The sequence below is a fragment of the Lithobates pipiens genome, unplaced genomic scaffold, assembly GCF_037356315.1.
Source record: "Lithobates pipiens isolate NorthernLeopardFrog02 unplaced genomic scaffold, aLitPip1_a1.2 Scaffold_25, whole genome shotgun sequence".
NCBI lineage: Eukaryota > Metazoa > Chordata > Amphibia > Anura > Ranidae > Lithobates > Lithobates pipiens.
In genome coordinates, this window is record NW_027507787.1 from 97,629,844 (window position 1) to 97,651,448 (window position 21,605).

The following is a 21,605-nucleotide window of genomic DNA, read 5'->3' on the forward strand; positions in this document are numbered from 1 at the left end:
TAGGATCAAATCTACGCTAGCGAATAGCTGCCAACATCACAAGGTGCTCTCACACTTCATAAATTGAATAAAGAAAAATGTGGTGCATATTCAGTATAAACAATACAGAACTATAAATTGCAATATTCAAAAGTGCAGGCATCCATATACAAGATATTTATGATTTTTTTTTTTTTTTACTGCACTTTTGAATATTGCACTTTATAATTGTGTAGTGTAGCGCCCTCTACTTTTGGCTAGGTGCTTAGTATGTGTTTTTTTGACAGTATAGGATATAGACAGGTAAATTTAGCCAGGGTCCTACTCTTTACTAGGCCTGGTTGTTTAGGGATGGGAGTGTCAGAGTAGAAGGGGGTGCGGCTCTGCTTGACAGTGGATTCTTCTGGAAAGAGGATGGGCTGAGACCTGAGTGGCAGGAAATGCATGTGAGGGAATTGACCAATGGTTAATTTCTGTGGTCAATGGCAGTTCTCTCCTAAAAAGGGGGTGTCGCATACTTCAGGAGGTTGGAGAGTCCGAGGTTCAGGACTGGAGGCCCGGGAGTTCAGAGTTCCCAGAGCCTCTGGGAGGAGGAGGCTTAAAGGCCTGGGAGTTCGAGATCCTGGAGCCGGATAGCCAGAGGCAAGTTCGGGGAGGCTGAAGTCTGGCCCCTGGAGGAAGTTGGCATGTAGTGCTGGAGGAAGTCTGAGCGTCCCCATGTGAGGGATGTGCTGGACAGCGTGGGAGGAGAAAACTGGGAATTGACTTTGTGAGTAGAACTTGGACTGTTTGGGAGAGAGCAATGGGAGTGCAACTTAGTAGAGCTACTCAGTAACTTCATATTGTGTCTCCAAGGACCACAGTATCAAGCACTTTCCAGGATTGAGGGAAGTTTGACAACACAAGTCATGGAAATAGGAAGTGTGGCCTGTAACTTTGAGGCCGACATCCACAGCATTATTCAGAGTGATGCTTATCTATCCATATTGGAAGTGCTACATAAGAGAATTGGAACCAACCAGGAAAGGATCGCTTTAAGGGATTCAATTGACAAAAGCTATGGCTACAGATTAGTACCATTTTTGACCGAAAACTGGGGTCAGTTGGGGCATCACATATACCCTATCGAACAGCCCACCGATTTATACCCAGAATAAAGCATTATAAAATTCAGTCTTGACTGTTTGGTGTCATGTAATTGCATGGGGGATCGGAAGCTGAGCCATCTGACAAACTGTAATTAAACTCGGCAGCCCCCATGGGGGTACCGCTACAGTAGTATTGTTTATGCTGAATATGTGCTACATTATTTTTCTTCATTGCCTAAGGGAATTATTAGCAGTAATACCTTGTTCCTGTGTGCTCCAATGTCCCGGGTTGTGAGGTAGGTCCTCGCCAGCCTCACATACGATTCATGACCACTGGTCCTACATGTATGTGATGTTTCCTCATTTTGTTATGTTACAGACTTATTCCAAAATGGATCAAATTCATTATTTTCCTCAAAATTCTACAAACAATACCCCATAATGACAACGTAAAAGTTTGTTTGAAATCTTTGCAAATGTATTAAAAAAACAAAAATCTTGTGCATAAGCATCCCTGAGATGTTTCTACAAATTGGAGTCCACCTGTAGTAAATTCAGTTGATTGGGCATGATTTGGAAAAGCACACGCACCTGTCTATATAAGGTCCCACAGGTAACAGTGAATGTCGGTGCACAAACCAAGCCATGAAGTACAAGGAATTGTCTGTAGATCTCACAGGACAGGATTGTATTGAGACACAGATCTGGGGAAGGGTACAGAAACATTCTGCAGCATTGATGGTCCCAATGAGCACAGTACATCAATCTGTGAATGGAAGAAGTTTGGAACCACCAGGGCTCTTCTTGGAGCAGGCCACCTGAGTGATCAGGGTAGAAGGGCCTTAGTCAGGGAGGTGACAAAGAACCCAATGGTCACTGACAGAGCTCCAGCGTTTCTCTGTGGAGAGAGGTGAACCTTCCAGAAGTACAACCATCTCTGCAGCACTCCACCAATCAGGCCTGTATAGTAGAGTGGCCAGACGAAAGCCACTGCATCCTGCAGATGTTTTTCAGTGGCAGGAACTTGGAGAATAGTCAGGATCAAGGGAAAGATGAATGCAGCAATGTAGAGGCATCCTTGATGAAAACATACTCCAGAGCACTCTGGAATTCACTGGGGCAAAAGTTTATCTTCCAACAGGACAACAACCCTAAGCACACAGTCAAGATAACAAAGGAGTGTCTATGGGACAAATCTGTGAATGTCCTTGAGTGGCCCAACCAGAGCCCATACTTTAATCGGATTGAACATCTCTGGGGAGATCTGAAAATGGCTGTGCGCTGACGCTCCCCATTCAACTAGATGTAGCTTAAAAGGTCCTGCAAAGAATAGGAAAACTGCCCAAAAGTGTGCCAAGCTTATAGCATTTATACTTGGACTTGAGTATGTATTTAAACTTGACAAACCCTGGAAGCTGCTTTCTATGCAGAGCTGCACCAGGTTTTGCATTCTCCAGTTTTAGTAAATCGGCCCCATAGTATTTGCTGTAGTGAACACAAGCAGTAAAAATTGAGGAGTAGTCCTTTATGCTAACAATTTGAGGTGAAGACAAATTGGTGGGTATTTGAAACTACTGCAGACTAACCCGGTTGGGAGGTCTGAACCGTAAGCCTTGTTGGGAAATGTGGCCACAGGATTATTCTAATGGCCCAGCTGCAGAGTCCCACTATTTCACGGTTTCATTTATTGTAATGCAATTACAAAAGCAAATTACACCCAAGCACCCCTGTTGGCCTATTCATGTAGGATAATATAAATATACTTTTTTTGTACTAGGCCTAACACAGCTGGCAGAAAAGTTGCATGTTGCATATCAAAGGAGCCATCTACAGGGGATTGGAAAATATAAATCTGTCTGATCAAACTGAATCTCTCCTTCCATGTATTTGTTATGTCTGTGTCACCACTGGAGGCTGTATTGAGCACTCACCATTCTGATGCTGGAAACAGCAGAAGCTTTCCCTCTCCTCTCCGTTCAAGCCAACTCAGGCTCTCATGTATGAAGGGGGATCTGATCACTTCCTGGGCCCCCAGAGTTGCGGTTTTTGTTCCTTTGGATGCCAGCCTGCTGCCTTTTTTTCTTTAAAAAAAAAAAAAAAAAAAAAGAGAGAAACATTTTTTGGGGCAAATCACGGCCGTTTTACCCACCCGGCCGCCATGTTGCTGGCACTCATACCATTTCGCACACGGGGGGGGGGGGGGGGGGGGGGGCGTGGCTTAACGGCGTCAGATGCTGGCCACACGTGGAGGAAGCCTTTTAAGCGACACAGGCAGACTGCAGTCTTGCGGTGGAGGGACAGAGCAGAGTGGTTGCTGGTCAGGTTTGGTGACACCTTTTGATTGACAACATTGTACTGTATAGCTAGGACTAATAGCCGTTATTGTACTGTACTATAACCTAGCAAGTGTTGCATTCTTTTGCTGGTAGTGCCTCTGCTTTGTACTGTAAGCTAGGAGTGGCAAGGGGGCCAGGAACTCCTCTAAGGGTTCTAGGGGGTCACAACAAACTAAGACCCTGTTTAAAAGAATGTCTTCCTCTTTGGAGAGTGTTGCGGCCAGGCAGATTGAGCCGTCGGGGGAAGGTGTTGCAGTCCCTCAAGACTCTTCAGCCCCGGAGTATGTCACATGTGAAGTGTTGTCGTCTACCATTGCTGGCTTAGCGGAAAAGCTTGATCTAGATATGGAAGATACTGGCTTACCCTCTTCTGAGGATCCTAACATGGAAGGAGTATCACCACAAGAGAGCTTGCTTGTGCACGCTCTCACTGGGTTGGTTCAGTCAACCTTTTTGCTACCTGCAGCGCAGGCTTCTGATGATCCCATCTCTAAGTTAGGATGATTAAAACCTCCGGCTGGAGGTGCCTTTCCTATCCATGCATGGCTAAGACTGCTTATGTACGCAGAGTGGGAGCATCCGGATAAGCAGTCTTATCTTCCAAAGAGGTTTGCCAAACTGTATCCTATGGAAGAGTATTTCTATAAGAAATGGGGGGTTCCAGCGGTTGATGCTGCAATTGCCTCTGTAAATAAGAATCTCACATGTCTGGTTGATAATGCAGTTTCATTCAAGATTGCTACAAAGCGCAATCCTGTCAGCCTGGAACAAAAAGGTTCAGGCCTTAGATTTTCCGATTCAGCTTGCTCCCGAAGTACGTCAGAGCCTAAATTGGTGGCTGATGTCCAGCAACCTTCAGAAGGGAAGGACATTTCTGCCTTCCACCTGGAAGGTAGTAATGACAGATGCCAGTCTTTCAGGCTGGGGAGCGGTCCTGGAAGAAGATTCTGTCCAGGGAAGGTGGTCCAGGTTGGAAAGGACCTTGCATATCAATATTTTGGAAATTCAGGCAATCCATCTGGCTTTAAGAGCCTGGATGGCCAGACTAAAGGGCTGTCCTGTCAGGATTCAGTCTGACACCACGGCTGTGGCTTACATCAATCACCAGGGGGGCACAAGGAGTTGTGCAGCACAAGGAGTTGTGCAGCCCAGAGGTGAATCACATTTTGTCTTGGGCAGAGCACAACATTCCTTGCCTATTGGCAGTGTTTATTCCCGTGATAGAGAATTGTCAGGTGGACTAATTGAGCCGCCAACAACTGCTTCCAGGAGAGTGGTCTCTTCATCCCAACATCTTTCTTGCAATATGTCAGAGATGAGGTACTCCGGATGTGGACCTGTTCACGTCCAGATTGAACAAAGTCGGCAACTTTGTATCAAGGACAAGGGATCTGCTAGCTTGCGGAACAGACGCATTAGTCTTCCCATGGGATCAGTTTTCTCTGATCTATGCATTTCCTCCAGTTCTGCTACTTCCGTGTCTTCTTCGCAGGATCAGGCAGGAACAAAGGGAGGTGATTCTTGTGGCCCAGAAGGCTTTGGTTTGCCTACATCATAAGGATGGCTTTAGGAGTTCCCTGGACTCTGCCATTACGGCTGGAGCTTCTTTCGCAGGGTCCGGTATTCCATCCTACCTTACAGACACAAAATTTGATAGTCTGGCTATTGAGACCCACATCCTAAGGGGTCGTGGGTTATCTCCTTCAGTCATATCTACCTTGATTAATGCCAGGAAGCCAGCTTCCAGGATCATCTACTATAGAGTCTGGAAGGCATATGTTGCCTGGTGTGGATCCAGGGGTTGGCACCCCAGGAAATATGTTATAGGTAGAATTCTTGAATTCCTACAGATGGGATTAGAGATGAATCTGGCCTTTAATACCATCAAGGGCCAGATCTTGGCCTTGCCAGTGTTCTTTCAGTGGCCTTTAGCTTCTCACTCTTTAGTGCGTAGCTTTGTGCAGGGGGTAACACGGATCAGTCCTCCGATCAAGACACCCCTAAATCCCTTGGGATTTGAACTTGGTCCTGTCAGCTTTACAAAAGCAGCCCTTTGAACCTTTACAGGAAATTCCCTTAGTTCTGTTGACCAGAAAGATGGTATTTCTGGTTACCATTTCTTCTGCCAGAAGAGTTTCTGAACTAGCAGCTCTATCTTGTAAGGAGCCATATCTGATTATGCATAAGGATAAGGTGGTTTTACGCCCTCATCCTGAATTCCTGCCAAAGGTAGTGACAGGGTTTCACTTAAACAAAGATATTCTTCCTTCATTCCCAGAGCCTCAATCTAGGGAAGAGAGGTTGCTACATTCCCTTGATGTAGTAAGGGTGGTCAGTGTATTTAAAAGCGACCGCTCGGGTTCGTAAGACGGGTATTTTGTTTATTCTGCCGGATGGTCCAAAGAGGACAGGCAGCATCTAGATCCACTATTGCCAAGTGGATTTGTTAAGTCATTGTGCAGGCTTATGGTTTAAAGAGGAAGATTCCTCCTTTTCATATTAAGGCACACTCTACCTGGGCGATTAGTACATCTTTGGCGGTGCATCATCAGGCCTCTGCGGCTCAGATCTGTAAAGCCGCGACATGGTCTTCAGTTCATACATTTAACAGATTTTATCAAATCGATGTTAAGGGTCAGGAGAATTCTGCCTGTGGGCGCAGCGTACTGCAGGCTGCAGTATAAGTTCTGGACTTCCTTTTTTGTTGTCACCCCCCCCCCCCCTTCAGTTGCCATTGCTATGGGACATCCCACATAGTAAGTACTATGGCTCTGTGTCCCCTGATTTAAGAAAATAGGATTTTTAAAACGGCTTACCTGTAAAATCATTTTCTTTGATGTACATCAGGGGACACAGAGGTCCTTTCCACTCTTATACACTGTTTGCTTGGTTACAAAACTGAGGACTCCCAGTAGTGGGAGGGGTTATATGGGGGATGTTCATGCCTTTAAGGAGCGTGTGCCAGTGTCCAGCACCTGATAAGCCAATATAACCCACATAGTAAGTACTATGGCTCTGTGTCCCCTGATGTAAATCAAAGAAAAGGATTTTACAGGTAAGCTGTTTTAAAAATCCTATTTTTTAAACCTCTAGTCCACCAACTCCCATCATATATTCGGGATGGTACACTGCTTTTGGAATTTCTTTTCCCGTACACATGGGAACCAACATATACCTGGTTATCATTGGACGTCCGTTCTTTATATACCTCTATTCCCCACACCTTCGGTATCATGGCCCTTGAACATTTTCTGGCCATGGATCCCCTCGTGAATGCTTGTCAAGCTTCTTTTATCATAGAAGCTACAAAGTTTTGCTTAACACAAAATTACTTCACCTTTAACAGATTTCTATTTAGAGCAACAAGGTACAGCGATGGGAGCCAATTTTGCTCCCTCCTATGCTAATTTGGTGATGGGGTTTTGGGAACATTGATTCATTCACAACAATAATCAATTTTCGGCCAATATTATATTTTTTGGAAGAGATATATAGATATATATTTATATTTATATTATCTTATCTGGGGCGGTACCCCAGACCTCATCAATTTGTTCATCAAACATTGTAACAATGTATGGGCTTTCATTCACTCATGCAAGTAATCGGACCTCTTTAGCCTTTTTAGATATGGAGCTTGGACATAATGGCCAAGAAATGTATGCTAAAAACTATACTAAGCCTACAGCTGGACACTCCTATTTGCACTTTAAAAGCTGAAACTACACAAAATGGGTCCAGAATATCTCAGACAAAACTGCACACGAGATATAGACTATATCCAACTTGTGGAAGATGCATATAAACTATCTACATGGAAAACCCACCACCCAGAGATTGCTCTAGCAGCTTCATTACCACTTTTCACTCAAAACACAGAAAAAATTCTAAACATTGGGACATCCTGCAACAAGATCCCCATCTCAAATCGATTTGATTCTCCCTTCACGCCCAAAATTAGCGAATTGTAGGGCCCCAAACCTCAAAGTTGCCCCCCAGCAGACTAAACCACTCCAGCCCCCTCTCCTGCACTTACCCTCATTCCACCGATTTATTGTACCGATGCTATAAAAACTATGTAAGACTTGTAATTTCGTAGTTCAGTCAAGTCTTTCAGTACTAAAGGTACCACTTATCACCTGAAAGATTTTTATAATTGCTCATCTGACTATGTGGTATATGGAATCTGTCCATGTGGCCTTATATATGTTGGCCGGAGTATCCGGCCTCTCAGAGGTTCGGAGAACATAAGAGGTATATTGAAGATGGAACGGACCCACATAGTGTTCCTAGACACTTTGCGGTGGCCCATCAAGGGTCCACCTTTGGGCTAAGAGTCTAGGTTATAGAACAAATCTCGAAGTCTCTCCCCTTGGCCAAACACTTCAAAAAGCTTTGTGCGAGAGACATATTGGATTTACCGTCTCAATGCCCTTGGACCTGGAGGAATTTAATGAATGTATTGAAGTTTCTACCATCCTTTTAATATTTAACATCTCATTTTTGCTCATTAATCCGGTCACAGTATTATCTGTTTAACCTCCCTAGCGGTGATCCAGAGTCTGGCTCGGGCTGGGATTTCAGTACCATGAGCGGTGACCCCAGGCCAGACTCGGGATTGCATCGCTGGATACAGGGAGAAGTTACCGTATATACTCGAGTATAAGCCGAGATTTTCAGCCTCTTTTTTGAGGCTGAAAGTGCCCCCCTCGGCTTATACTCGAGTCATCGCTGTCTGCCCGCTCGATCAGCGTGTCGAGCAGACAGACAGCGGCCATTCTATTCAAAAGCCGCGCCTCCGGCTCCGCCTTCGCCTGTGATAGGCGGAACACTGAATTTCCCAGCAGCCTGTGTTCCGCCTATCACGGACATCGTATCATCCTCGTACTACGGACGAGGATGATACGACGTCTGTGATAGGCGGAACACAGGCTGCTGGGAAATTCAGTGTTCCGCCTATCACAGGCGAAGGCGGCGGCGCAGCTTTTGAACTTTACAATGGCCGCCGACGAAGAGGGCACGGGACGGCACGGCACGGGACGGGACGGGGGCAAGGCAAGGCACGACACGGGACGGATGCAAGGAGGCAAGGCACGGGACGGAGGCAAGGAGGCAAGGCACGGGACGGAGGCTCGGGACAAAGGTAGGCTGGACACACACACACACACACACACACACACACACACACACACACACACACACACACACACACACACACACATGGATGGAGACACACACAGGGATGGATGGATGGATGGATGGAGACACACACACAGGGATGGATGGATGGATGGAGACACACACACACAGGGATGGATGGATGGATGGAGACACACACACACAGGGATGGATGGATGGACACACACACACACAGGGATGGACGGACACACAGGGATGGACGGACACACAGGGATGGACGGACACACAGGGATGGACGGACACACAGGGATGGACGGACACACACACAGGGATGGACAGGCATGTCTCACCCTCGGCTTATACACGAGTCAATAAGTTTGCCAGTTTTTTTGGGGGTAAATTGGGGGCCTCGGCTTATATTCGGGTCGGCCTATACTCGAGTATATACGGTACTTGCCTTGTCCCCTGGATCCAGCGATGTTCTCCCCGCTGTGTGTGAGAGCTGTCCTCCGATCAATTCACACAGTGCCTGAGTGCCAACGAGCTCTGTTCCCTGCGACGTTACAACGCACAGGAGCGGAGATCGGCGCCAAATTCAAAAAAGTAAAAATACACATACAGAACTGTAATCTTATAGATTACAGTACTGTGCAAAAAAATACACATCCCCTTTGTCCCTAGTAGTCTGTCCAGTGCCCTGCATGCACTTTTATATTATAAATACATTTTTTTTTTCTGCCTGGAATTTGGAGATTGTCCATAGCAACCAAAAACTGTCCTTTTATGTCAAGTGATTTTAGACCAACTAGAAAACAGTGATAATAAATCACTTGCAGAATTGAGCGATAGCGATTTGTGGGGAGATCCATCATCAAACACTAAATCTAATGATGGCGACAGTTCTGCAAATGAGCACATTTCAGTGTTTTTGGATTTTACATTATTGAATCATTTTTATTTATTATATTATAAATTTTATCATACCCGGGATGTCTGCTAGACTCTCTGGTTTGAACAGATTTAAGAGGGTTATTCCTAAGAATTGCAGGCCTACAATATAAAACGCCAAATTTTCATTCCCTGGTATTATGTTGCCCCCCTGTTCATATTTTATTTTTTTTGACTTTACTTCTTTTAAATCAATATTGCACACACCGTTTATTGGAGATGTTTCCTTATGTATTGTATATTTTTTTTCTATTTTTTGTAAAACAATTTTGGTTTTTTATTACCTGTGATCTGCCGCCTAGAATTTCTTTCAATATGAATTAATAGTTTTATAGAATTTACATATGGATTTAGTGTCTTGCGCAGTTTAGTCATGTATATTGTAATTGCTGTATGATGCTTACTCTTATTTTGGCCCCTTCCCGTCCATTCCCATTTATCTTCCATCATTGGTCCCTGTCAATTAGTTTGACAAAGGATTGCGGCCGTGATGTCACTCACGGCTTAGCCAGCTCAGGAAACGCGTCGCATATCCGGTGACTTAATCTCCCCTTGCCTGGAGTCTAGCTTGCGTTCCACGCCTCGTGCGGACGCCCATCCACCGCTGCCGGCTGGAAAAACCTCTAGTGTTGAGACAAGAACGGCTTATCCCAGGGACTGACTACACCGATGCCCCCCCCCCCCCCCCCCTCCAGTTGTATGGGACTTTATCTGCCTGCTTTTAACCTCCTATAATGTGAGTGTTACTATTACCACCTTTTTAATTAAATAAACTTGGCCTGCACCCAGAGGCGCCTCTTGTTTTGCAACTTTAACTATACACCCGCCATGCCTCACAACCCACTACATACAGAAGGATGTCTGCTATCCCTGGTTCTGGAGGTTCTCCTTAGACCAAAGGAGGACTGGGATCTTGCTACACCACAATTGGGTGACAGTTTGTGGAATTACTGTTGAGCTTCTGGGAACTTTGTTGAAATTGTTCCTGAACCCTTGCACTTTGTGTCCCTTTAAGCCAGCCAGTATTCAGCGCAACGAAAATCACACCCAACCTTTGCTACGATGCAGAACGCTGCACTTTTTGTCAACTACAGGGCCCAACTTGTGATCCGGCCCACTGCTTTCAGAAAATACCCCTGACCTAAGCTCATCGTGCATCCATTCCAGATGCTTGTATGTGACATCACACAAGCACATGGGCTGGATGCGAGAGGTGGATCAGCAGGATGAGTGTGCCAGGACAGTTGTATCATCTCGGCTTCCTTTCACCACTCTGCATTTCATGCGTATCATAGGTAAGAGGGTACAGCAGTGAAGCATATGAGTGGGAGGGTGCAGTAGTGGAACAGATGAGAAGGGGGTTCAGCAGGGGGGTTACAGTGGTGGGACAGATGCGCAGGGGGGTTCATTGTTGGCAGATGAGAAGGGGGTTCAGTGGTGGGACAGAAAAGCAGGAGGGTAGAGCAGTGGGGCAGATGTCAAAGGTGTATTGGTGGGACAGATGAGCAGGGGTGTTACTGTGGTGGGGCAGGAGAGCAGAAGCGTACAGAGGTGCAGAAGGTACATTGGTAGGGCAGATGAGCAGATGGGTTCATTGTTAGGACAGATGAAGAGGCGATTCAGTAGTAAAACAGAAGAGCATGGGGATACGGTGGTGCTACAGATGTGGATGGAGGTACAGTGGTGGGACAGATGGGGGGGGGGGGGGTTCAGTGTTGGGCCAGATGAGAAGGGGGTTACAGTGGTGGAAAAGATGAGCGGGGGGGTTCAGTGTTGGGACAGAAGAGCAGGGGGGGTACAGCGGTGGGGCAGTTGTTAAAGGAGGTGCATTGGTGGAACACATGAGCAGGGGGTCAGTGAATGGACAGATGTGCAGGGGGAACAGTGGTGGGGCAGATAAGATGGTTCAGCGGTGAGACAGAAGAGCATCGGGGTGCAACGGTGGAACAAATGTGTAGGGAGTTAGTGGTGGGACAGATGAGAAAGGGGGAACATTGGTGGGATAGAAGAGCAGGGTGGTACAGTGGTGGGGCAGATGTGCAGAGGGACAGTAATCTGAGGCATGAGTGCAAGATAATTTCTCACTACTAAAGTAGTTTACAGCATTTACTTTATAAAAAAGATAATTTTCATGATTGAGCGTGTGAAGTTGACTTTTCTGTTATAAAATTGTCAGGCTCAATGTCTTTGAAATTTTTTTTGCCACACTGTGCTCAAAAGGTTGCCTACCCCTGATCTAGGGTTGTATGCTCACATTTTTCTAATAAAGAAACCCTCGAAAATTTCACCTAATTTTGAACCTAAAACTCCTGAATCGGTCCATTCGCTACATAAAGTTCTGCATGAATGCGATGTACTCTGCTTATGGGGGGGTTTATTTTATGGCTTCCATCGATCTGACTCTTGCCTTCACATCCCAATAGCAGTATAGTCCCAGAGGTTTTTGCATCTGGCAATTAGCTCAGAGGTCAGAGTATCACATATGTAGTTCAGACCCTGCCCTTCAGTTTGTCCTCGGCTCAGAGGATCTTGAACAAGATCATGGCGGAAGCCTTGTCACCTCTGAGGATCCAGGGAATCATGATGGTTCCGTATTTGGACAGTCTGCTTCTATTCACCAGCTCAGAAAATCTCCTACAGGCATATCTGAACACAACAAAATACCACTTGCAAAACCTAGGTTGGATCCTCAACGAGGAGAAATCAAACCATACCATTCCCAAATAAGATTTTTGGAGTACAGAATCGACTCTATCCAACAAAAGATTTTCTTGCTGGAAGACGAAAAGATCCAGACAAGCTCGCCAGTAACAGTATGGTCGGCGATGTCAACATTGGGCCTCCTAACATCCTCCATTCCGTTCAATGGGCCTGCCTCCACTCAAGGGTTCTGCAGCAAGTTATTTTCCAAAATTGGAGGTACGAAGAACCCTTAGAGAAATGGTTCATGATTCCTGCGCAAGTGAGGAGAAAATTACGGTGGTACAGGAACCAGTTAAACCTAAGCGGGGGGACTACTTCAGGTATTCCCCCATCTCAAAAAGGCTAACGACAGATGCAAGCTCCTGGGGGCGGAGGGCACATCTGGGAAATTATTTTGCCCAAGGAATATGGACAAGCTCAGATACAAAAAGATCATCCAATTGGAGGGAGCTGAAAGCAATTTGGATGAGGCTCCTTTTTTGGTTTCAGGAAGAGATCAGGGGTCAACATGTTCAGATCCTGTGTGACCAATGGCACAGCAGTCTCCTACATGGCAAAGCAGGGAGGTACCAGAAGTGGGGTTCTTGTTCTTGGCTCGGGAGATCTTAATCTGGGCAGAGAAAAATCTGCGGTCCCTGTCGGCAATACACCTGAAAGGCAGTTTGAGTTGGATGGCTGACTTCCTGAGCAGGAAGATAATTTCCAAATCGGAGTTGAGTCTACATTCAGAAGTTTTCCAGATGGTGGTAAACAGGTGGTTCAGGTCGACCTGTTTGTGACCCACTCAAACGCAAAGCTCCCATCTCTGAAGGGAAGGGATCGGGCAAGAGGCTTGGATGCTCTGGCTCATCTGTGGGACTTCCATTTGTTATGCTTTCCCCTCCTTCCAGTTAATACCTCTCTTCCTCAAAAAATTTCAGCGAGAGTCCACAAATCTAATACTGGTAGCTCCCTATTGGCCCAGGAGGATATGGATCTCAACACTTCTGAACCTGGCGGCAGCACCCCATTAGATGTTTCCTCCACAGGATGATCTGAGTCAGGGACCAATACGGCATCCAAACTTAAGCCAGCTCAAGTTAGTCTGGTTTCTGAGGAGCAGATCCTAACGAAAAGAGGTCTATCGGACAAATTAGTTTCTATGCTGCTAAACAGGGAAAAAAGTCACCAGAGATATTTCAAGGTTTGGAAATGTTACAAATCCTGGTGCTTCAAAAACAAGTATTTGCCGCAGGAGAATTTCCATCCTGGAATTTAATGGAATGGGGAAGGGAGATAGGTTGGCACCTTGAAGACACAGGTGGCAACGTGATCAAGTTTTTTTTTTTTTTTTTTTTTTTTTTGGAAATGGTTATCACAAGATCGTTTAGTTATTAGGATCTTTAAGGCAATCACTAGGTCAAGACCAGTGCTTATCAATTTTTTTTTCCAACTTGGGACTTGTCACTGGTCCTGCAGGGACTAACTAGGAAGCATTTTGAACCTCTAAAAGAGGCAACAGTAGTAAATTGGACTTTGAAAACAGCTCTATTGGTGGCAGTAACCTCTGCCAGGAGAGTCGTGAGCTGCAGGCATTTTCCATAGTTGAACCTTTTCCTAACGGTCTTTCCAGATCGGATAGTCCTAAAGGTGGCTCTCTGCATTTCGTTGTTCTCAGGATGTGATTCTACCAACGTTCTGTGCATCCCCAGTCAAGTCTAAAGAGGAATACTTCTACACGCTGGGCATGAAGAGATGTCTAATGCAATATGTGGAATTGACTAGGCAATTTAAGAAGTCGAACTCTTTTTGTGCTGTTCCCAGGGGCTTGCAAGGGAGAGTGCGCTTCCAGAAGCTCAATAGGAAGATGGCTCATAACAGCCATTAAAGTCTACAAGGCCTCGGGACAAATACCACCAGATGGTATCCTGGCCCACTCAACTAGGCCAGTTGAAACATCCTGGGTTAAGAGAGCTGGAGCCTCACCCGACTAGGTCTGTAAAGCCACAATGTGGAACAGTTTCACTACGTTCATCATCCGGCATTATATACGTGATCTTTTTTTTTTTTCCCTCGCTTTTCCTCTCCAGGGGCTGCCCTGAAAGACTCTAAAACCTTAGACTTGCAGGTGACGGTATTTCTAGAAGTCTTTAAGGACAGCAGCTATTGCCCTTCCTACTGGTTTCCAATATGACTTGCACTGTTATATTATGTGTGTTTTGTTGTAAAAATTCTGTCTCTCAGCATGGCTGGAGGTTTCTCGTTTGAGGCATGGTGGAATTGCGCTGCCTTAAAAGGTGTTATTTGCAGATTTCCCTGGGTGGAGCTATGCTCTCTCCAGGTGCTGTCCTGAAAGACTTCTAAAAATGCCATCGCCGGTAAGTTTTTAAGGTTTTTCTTCAGTCTGGGTCAACCTTTTTGGTCTTGTACCATCAAGGGTCAAATGTAAGCCATAGCAATTCTTTCACACTATATGTCTCACTCCTTAGTGAAATCATTTGCACAGATTGCTGCTCACATGGTTAAGCCTGTTACCCAGTCTCCGCAAACCTGCCTTTCAACCTATCTGGGATATGCCTCTATCTACTCACAAGTTTGCCTTCCTTGTTGCCGTCACCTTTGCAAGGCAAATTTGAGTTTGCAGCCTTCATTTGTGATACAGAAAAAAAAATTCTCCCATAAGGGACAGCTTACTACTTGTTCCACTTTCTTCAGGTAGATTTTAATTTTACATTTTTTAATTTTCTTGTAGTACATTAATTCTTATGACTCATTCCTACTATTGCTTTTACTACAAAACTGAAGCATGATGGGGGGGCAAGAGGATTTTTTTCACTAGGCTGTTCCTACTTTATATGCCAGTGTACATTTTTTCCTGAAGGCAGCAGCATAACCCTAGATACTCGCACTGAATTACTCATCCTATGTTCCTTAAATTTGAACTCCAGGAATTCAGCCACTTTGTACAATCTGGCTTACTATGAGTTAAGTCCAGCAAGGTGCATGCCACCTCCTGGACTTATCTATTTTAATGTACGTCTGAGTTTTATGGAGGATAGCTATTGTTACAATTTTGGGACTCTGACAGGAGAGATGCTGTCTGCTCACACACAGCAGTTACCATAAATCTCAGTGATTATGGGGGCACAGCAGCTGCATGTGACTGCAGCTACGGGAGCTGAGGCCAGGTCCAGTGATGGAGTTCCAGAAGTGTATAGTGAAGGCTATGATTCCAAAGTGCCATAAAACGTATCGGTTGTAAATTAACCGGAAGCCCACAAAGTGCCATGCTCCTTGTTGGATTGAGCTCATTAGTAAGTCAGCACATTTTACAAAATGGCTGAATACCTAGTGTTCAGCCTTAAGGTTCTCCAATACAGGATTGTACGGTAAATGATGAATCCAATTTTTAAGGCATTCCACAGCAACAATCTGTTGCAGGTTATAAGATGTGGGAAGTACATGGCTATAAAGACTAGATGTAAGGCTTCAATTGTGCTTTAATTTCAACCCATTTTTTTTTTTTTTTTTTTTCAGGGTGACAATTCAATGCCTGTACAATATCACTCTGTCATTAAAGCTAGTGTCATCTGTGGAGCCTCCACCTCCCTTCCCTTCTGTGACGAATAGCGGGGTACTGGATGTAGACCTGCACATTGCTAAAGGTATCCAGACATTTATTTATAAATATCAGTAAGACAATATGAACATATTCATGTGCACATAAGTATGTTTCTCAGCTGTGCTGAATCCCCTTTTTTTTTTTACTTAATTGGGTCATTTATTGGGACAGTTCAGGTTTTGGGTCAGAGGGCCAAGTTTTTGAACAGTGAGCCCCGAAGCAACCTCCTCTGCTGTCTTTAGCAAGCTAGGGAGATATACTGTATGGTAGCTGCCATTGTTGCCGTCCTCTGCTAAAAATGCTGGTTGAGACTGATCCAGTGGCTTAACGCTTCAATCGGTTACAAGTATGCAGAGAAGTTCTGAATTTCACAAACTTCTTGATACGTATTTGTTGTGGGTCAGTAACTAATTTAAAACCAGATACATCCAAGCAACCAGCATGTTCAGAAGCAGACTATGAATGACCACATACAATATTCTGTTCAGGCTCCATTGACTACCAACTTACCTTGGTGCAAGAACTTAATATTTTTTACTCTTATCTGCACTGCAGACCTTGCACAGCTCCATTGCTATTGTGCACTTTTAAAACCCGCATAGTGCTAGACGCATGCCTCTCTCCCATGTGACAGATCAGGCCCAGTGATTGGCTACTTAAACACGTGCACTATATGGTATAATGGCAGGGAGACTGTGCATAGTTCAGGGGTCATTCAAAACCTGACAGTTGCTACCACACCAGCGGTCTGATCTTAAAAACTCCAAAGAGTGCACAAGTGTTCTTGACCATTTATTTTTTGTTTTTTTAATTTATACATATGTAGCACCCTCCTTGTTAGGTGAGGTAAATTGAGTTGACTCCTCCATAGGCTTCCATGGCACCTTCCCTCAGTGCAGCGGCCAACATGATCACTTCTCAGCCAATCTGGTCTCACCCACTTCCTGTTTGGCCAGGAGGAGAATCGGGAAGACTATATAGTGAATGCTCTGCGCCCCGAGCCCATCCTTTCTGAAGCCAGCCTCTGGCTGCTTAGAGCTGGGTCTAAGTTGTCCATTGGTCAGCTTAGAGCCAGCATGCGTTGGGGGTGCATGAATTAGGGGGGCAGCGCCCCTAATGAATGGGCTGCCACTGAGAGCAGACTCCAGGGTCCAGTCATCTGGAGGGGACCTCTGTGCTGGGGATTCTGCCCCTGGGCAGAAGGAAGGCGAGGAGGGAAGAGGAGCAGCTGAATGTCTCACACCTTTAACGGCCTCAACTAGGCTTAGCTGAGAAGCAAGGTCTGGCCTGTATACAAGGGGCCCTCTTGGATTCCAGGAATCACTTAAAGCGGGAGTAAACCCGCTGACGTGTTTTTCTCTGACCTGCAAATACTTTAGAACAAAGCCCAGACATCTTGCCCGATCCACGCCGAGGGAGCGGACGTGTTCCCTCGGCGTGTCTTCCGGGTATCGCGGCTGGAGTGGCTGGAGCTGCGATATCATCACTCCCGCACATGCGCACAGGGGATTTATTTCCGGCAGGGTCCGGCGTCTGCCAGACTTTCAGCCAAGAATCACCTGTGCACATACGCTGTTGCAGTCAGTGGCGCGTTGCGAGGGGAATATCTCCTAAACCATACAGGTTTAGGATTTTTTATTTTTATTTTTTTTACCTACATGTAAGCCGCCTTATAGCTGCTACAGAGAGACATACAGGGGACTGATGCCAGTAATTGCCCCGCCATACTGATCACCATCCTGCCCACATACAATTCACTGAGCTGCCTGGGCCCCCCTGCTAGCTGGGGCTCTGTACAGGATTATTGGGGGTACCCCCTTATCTACAGCCCTGTCTGCAAGGAGCAGCACCTACATTTTCAGTTTGGAACCTCGTTTTTGGCTAAACCATCATACCTGTGGGTGGACAGCACATTTATAAGTGCAGTTTATAGTGCAGCCTTCTGTGGTCAGGTGACCTGAACTCTCATGCAGAATGCAGACAGCACAGTGGAATATGGAAGCCTGCTCAGTTTATATAATCTGTTTATTGAGATGTTTACACAAAGAAACCAGAACAGGACATAGCCAAAAATAAAGTAAATATCTGAGATATGCATTGAAAAAAAAACTAGAAGTGTGTATACATATAAAATGTAAACTTTTTATATACAGTAGTACAACTACCCATTTATGTCTGAAATATTGAGCCTGCTCCATTTAGACTAAATATTTAGATTCTTGAGTAAGCCTAGTTGTGACCGTTTTCTCTTTAATCTAATCCAGGTCCAGACTTCTCTGAATTTTATACATCAATGGACTACCCACTTCAGATACTGCTGCGAGATCCCATATTCTTTGAGGCTAGACTTCTGCAGCCATCTGATCCCAGGCTACATCTCCGTCTTCATCACTGCTGGGGGGCACCAAACCTGGACCCGGCATCCACAATTCGCTGGCCTCTGATTTATGATGGGTGAGGCATGTTGGCATGACTTTATCTGATGTCACAGTAGGGGAACATTGTTGTGGTTCACAGCCGTGTAAATGTTAGTGACATTAATTTTGAATGGCACACCTATACTCTGCTTGTGCTTATGCTTTGGGCCCGAATGGATACATTCAGATTGCACCCAAACACAGCATTCCACGTGTCTCCAATTTTTATCCTGGGGTTAAATGACGTCCCCACAATTCTTAAAACCACAAAGCTCTTGGGCATATGAGGCATGCCTGAAAGGTGTATGTAAATCAGTAAATTGGGGCTTAGATTACATTTGTGTCTTGGGTGTAATCCATAATCCCAGGGCTCCCTTTTCATCACAGAAGGGATTTACTTTTTTTTTCATCTGTATATGGGGAGAGTGAGGTTGAGGTGAAAGGATTGACCTGGAGTTCAGTTTTAGCAGTTAATGTAAAGCTTTTATTAATATTTGGTGGTCCTGCCATGAAGGTCCTTGTTCAGACATGGTAGAATGGCAATGCTCTGTCCCAGTCTCCCATTTCTCCTTAGTTGCAACCTTTATAACATGGGCTTTTACATGGGTGGCCAGGAGGGATGGGGTAAAAACATGGGGCCGAGCAGCTTTTTTCCACGCCTTCTGGTCACCCATTCGAATTTTAACTTGGCTGACAGGGCTGTACACATAATCTGACTGGGATGCTTTGTGTCATAAATGCAATTTTTTACTTGGGTTGCAGAGTTTGACAGGAGGCACTGCCTGCCAAACTCTGTTTTGCGATAAATGGGGGGGGGGGCACACCGCAACCACAAGCCAAATGCTTGGTTCACAGTTGTGCATGTCCCCCAATGTAAAATGGCTATTCGAGTAGCACCTACTCGACACCTTTCAGCTGCTGCTATACCACCCTCCGAAATCGATCCACTGCTTATCCCTTTTTAGAGGGTGTTGAACATTACCACGAGTGTGACACTTTTCAGCACCCATGTTCCAGACATGGTCCACGGTTCTCACCATCAGGAAATCCATCCTGAGATATGCCATGCAGCCACACCTGAAGCACATATATGTAGACAATGGACTTAAATGGATAAAACTGAGAGGCTGTAAAAACGCTCTTACTTTGAAAAAAGATGAACGCCAATAAAGCGCAATTCCCCATCAGCATTTTTGAGCCATAAGATTTTGTGGGACTGTAATTTTGTTAAAAAAGCCACCGCAAAATACACATTCTAAAGATACAGCTTTCTACAGCCAATGCTACTGGCACTTTTATAACCTCCAGTGTGCATGAGTCCTTAAAGGTAAATTTTATAGTGTTTTTATCACTGTCACCCAGTATTGATACCTACTCCCCCTTTCCCTTTAAATATTTTCAGATTTTATCCCCCCTGCCCGTTTTGTTACATTATACAAATGCACCCTCTCCCTGAAGGATTCGAGGCTCTATACTTTGCTTGAGCTAACAGACTTTTCCTTATTGATTAATGCATAAGGTGTGGTGTAAAGCAGATTTAAAGCATATCTTTAGGGTGGGGTAATTGTTAGTTTTCCTCTTTAAAAGATCTGTATCATACAAAGCAGTCTATGCCATTCTACTATGTACAGCTGCATCATGCACGTGTGGCCCAAAACATCTGTGGACTTTTCTTTATCCAACTCCCATTTTTTGTATATTGCAATGCAGTACTGGTACAGAAAGATATATCTAGCTTATGTTCATCCTTACACTCCATCTATTTGAAAGCCTATCCCTGCAAAGCAATGGAACAGTGGCCACCCGATGGGGGAATTTAACCAGTGAGCAGTGGGAGATGCCATTGGAAGCGGTGCATGATAGTGCTTTAAATATCTCTCGGAATCTTTTCCCAACTGTACACTTTTGTTGAGTACGCTATACTCTTAAATTTTTTAAGATGGGACTTCTCTGACATCAGCTGTCCTAAATGTAGTAGGGGCCATGAAGATCTTACTCATGTGCTATGGCACTGTCCAAAACAAATTATATACTGGGAATACATACTTTCTATTCAAGTATTTCAGAGTACTATACCCCTGGATCCCAAATGCTGTTTATTGGGTATTTTATGGGGGGGAGATGTGGGACTTCGATTGGCTGGAGAGGGATTAGAATGCTTGTCAGGTTTTATTGCGGTCTGTGCCCTCATTGGGGAGACCCCCCCCCCCCTTCGCTGGTTTACTGTAATCATTGAAGTGGAAGTAGAATAACTTCCCACATTTTGGGTTGTCCCCAAAAAAGTAAATCTTCCAATTGAGACACTAGTTATGGTAACCTGAGGGTCCCCAAAGAATTCCCTTAATTTGCAGGGATTTCCACTCACTTCCCGTTTTGGCTATGAGACAGGAAGTGAAAGGACATCTCTGCAATGGGACACAAATGATGGGGAAAAAAATCTGACTGGGGTAATAACCCCTCCCTTACTCTATTCCATATGGGGGGGGGGGCTGTTGCCTATAGTTTTACTTTAAAAAATTATACTTTGTGTAATTGTCTACAATAAGTTTTAAGTCTATTTTATTGTCCTAAGTAAAGATAAGTATCATTAACCGCTTGCCGACTGTATACTGTAGATCTATGGCGGCAAGGCAGCTGTCCTGCGCAGGCTCACGTACCTAGTACGTGATCTTGCACTTCATTGTTCTGTCGCTAAAGACATGAATCTTGTGTCCCTGATCAGGAGCCCCGATCCATGCCTTCTAGTACAAGCACCTCCCCACACATTTTGTCGATGTTGACCCCTTGTGTCAGTGTCCCGACTGTCCGCTGCAATATTGCAGTCCTGCTATAAGTTGCTGATTGCTGCCATTACTAGTAAAAACATTTAAACAACTTGCCCATAGTTTGTAGAAGCTATAACTTTTGCGCAAACAAAGTTTGCACAAACCCATTAATATACGCTTATTGGTATTTTTTTTTTTATCGAAAATATGTAATAGAATACATATTGGCCTAAATCGATATAGAAATTTTAGATTTTTTTTTTAATTTGCATTTTTTTTGCACAAAAAAAATCACATGCCATCAAAAACTTTGTGGGGGGAAAAATACACAAATTTTGTTTAGGTACAGCCTTGCACAACCACAACAAAAGTAATGCATTGCAGTATTGCAAATAATGCCCTGGTCATGAGCTGAAGTGGTTAAATGAAAGTAAAAACTGGTCTGGTCCATAAGGCGCTGTTCACATTTTGAGATTTGGGATCATGGTCTGAAATTTGGGGATTCTGGCTGTGATCCCAAATTGTGGCAGGACCCGCAAAGTGCTTTTGGGTGCCATTTATTCTTGGCACCCCAAACGCAGTTCTGTCGCATCTGGCTCACATGGCAAACTATTGTGGTTCATTTAAAA

The 21,605-nt window shown here is 44.9% G+C and overlaps 1 protein-coding gene across 1 annotated transcript in view; it reads left to right on the top strand.

The window, feature by feature from the left end:
• The window catches only part of LOC143930436 (zona pellucida sperm-binding protein 4-like), a 113,036-nt gene that overhangs the window by 80,062 nt on the left and 11,369 nt on the right, over positions 1-21,605 (top strand). The window contains exons 7-8 of the mRNA XM_077454751.1: positions 15,710-15,837; positions 18,059-18,248. Coding sequence (XP_077310877.1) covers positions 15,710-15,837; positions 18,059-18,248 — 318 coding nt within the window. The remainder of the gene's footprint in view (positions 1-15,709; positions 15,838-18,058; positions 18,249-21,605) is intronic.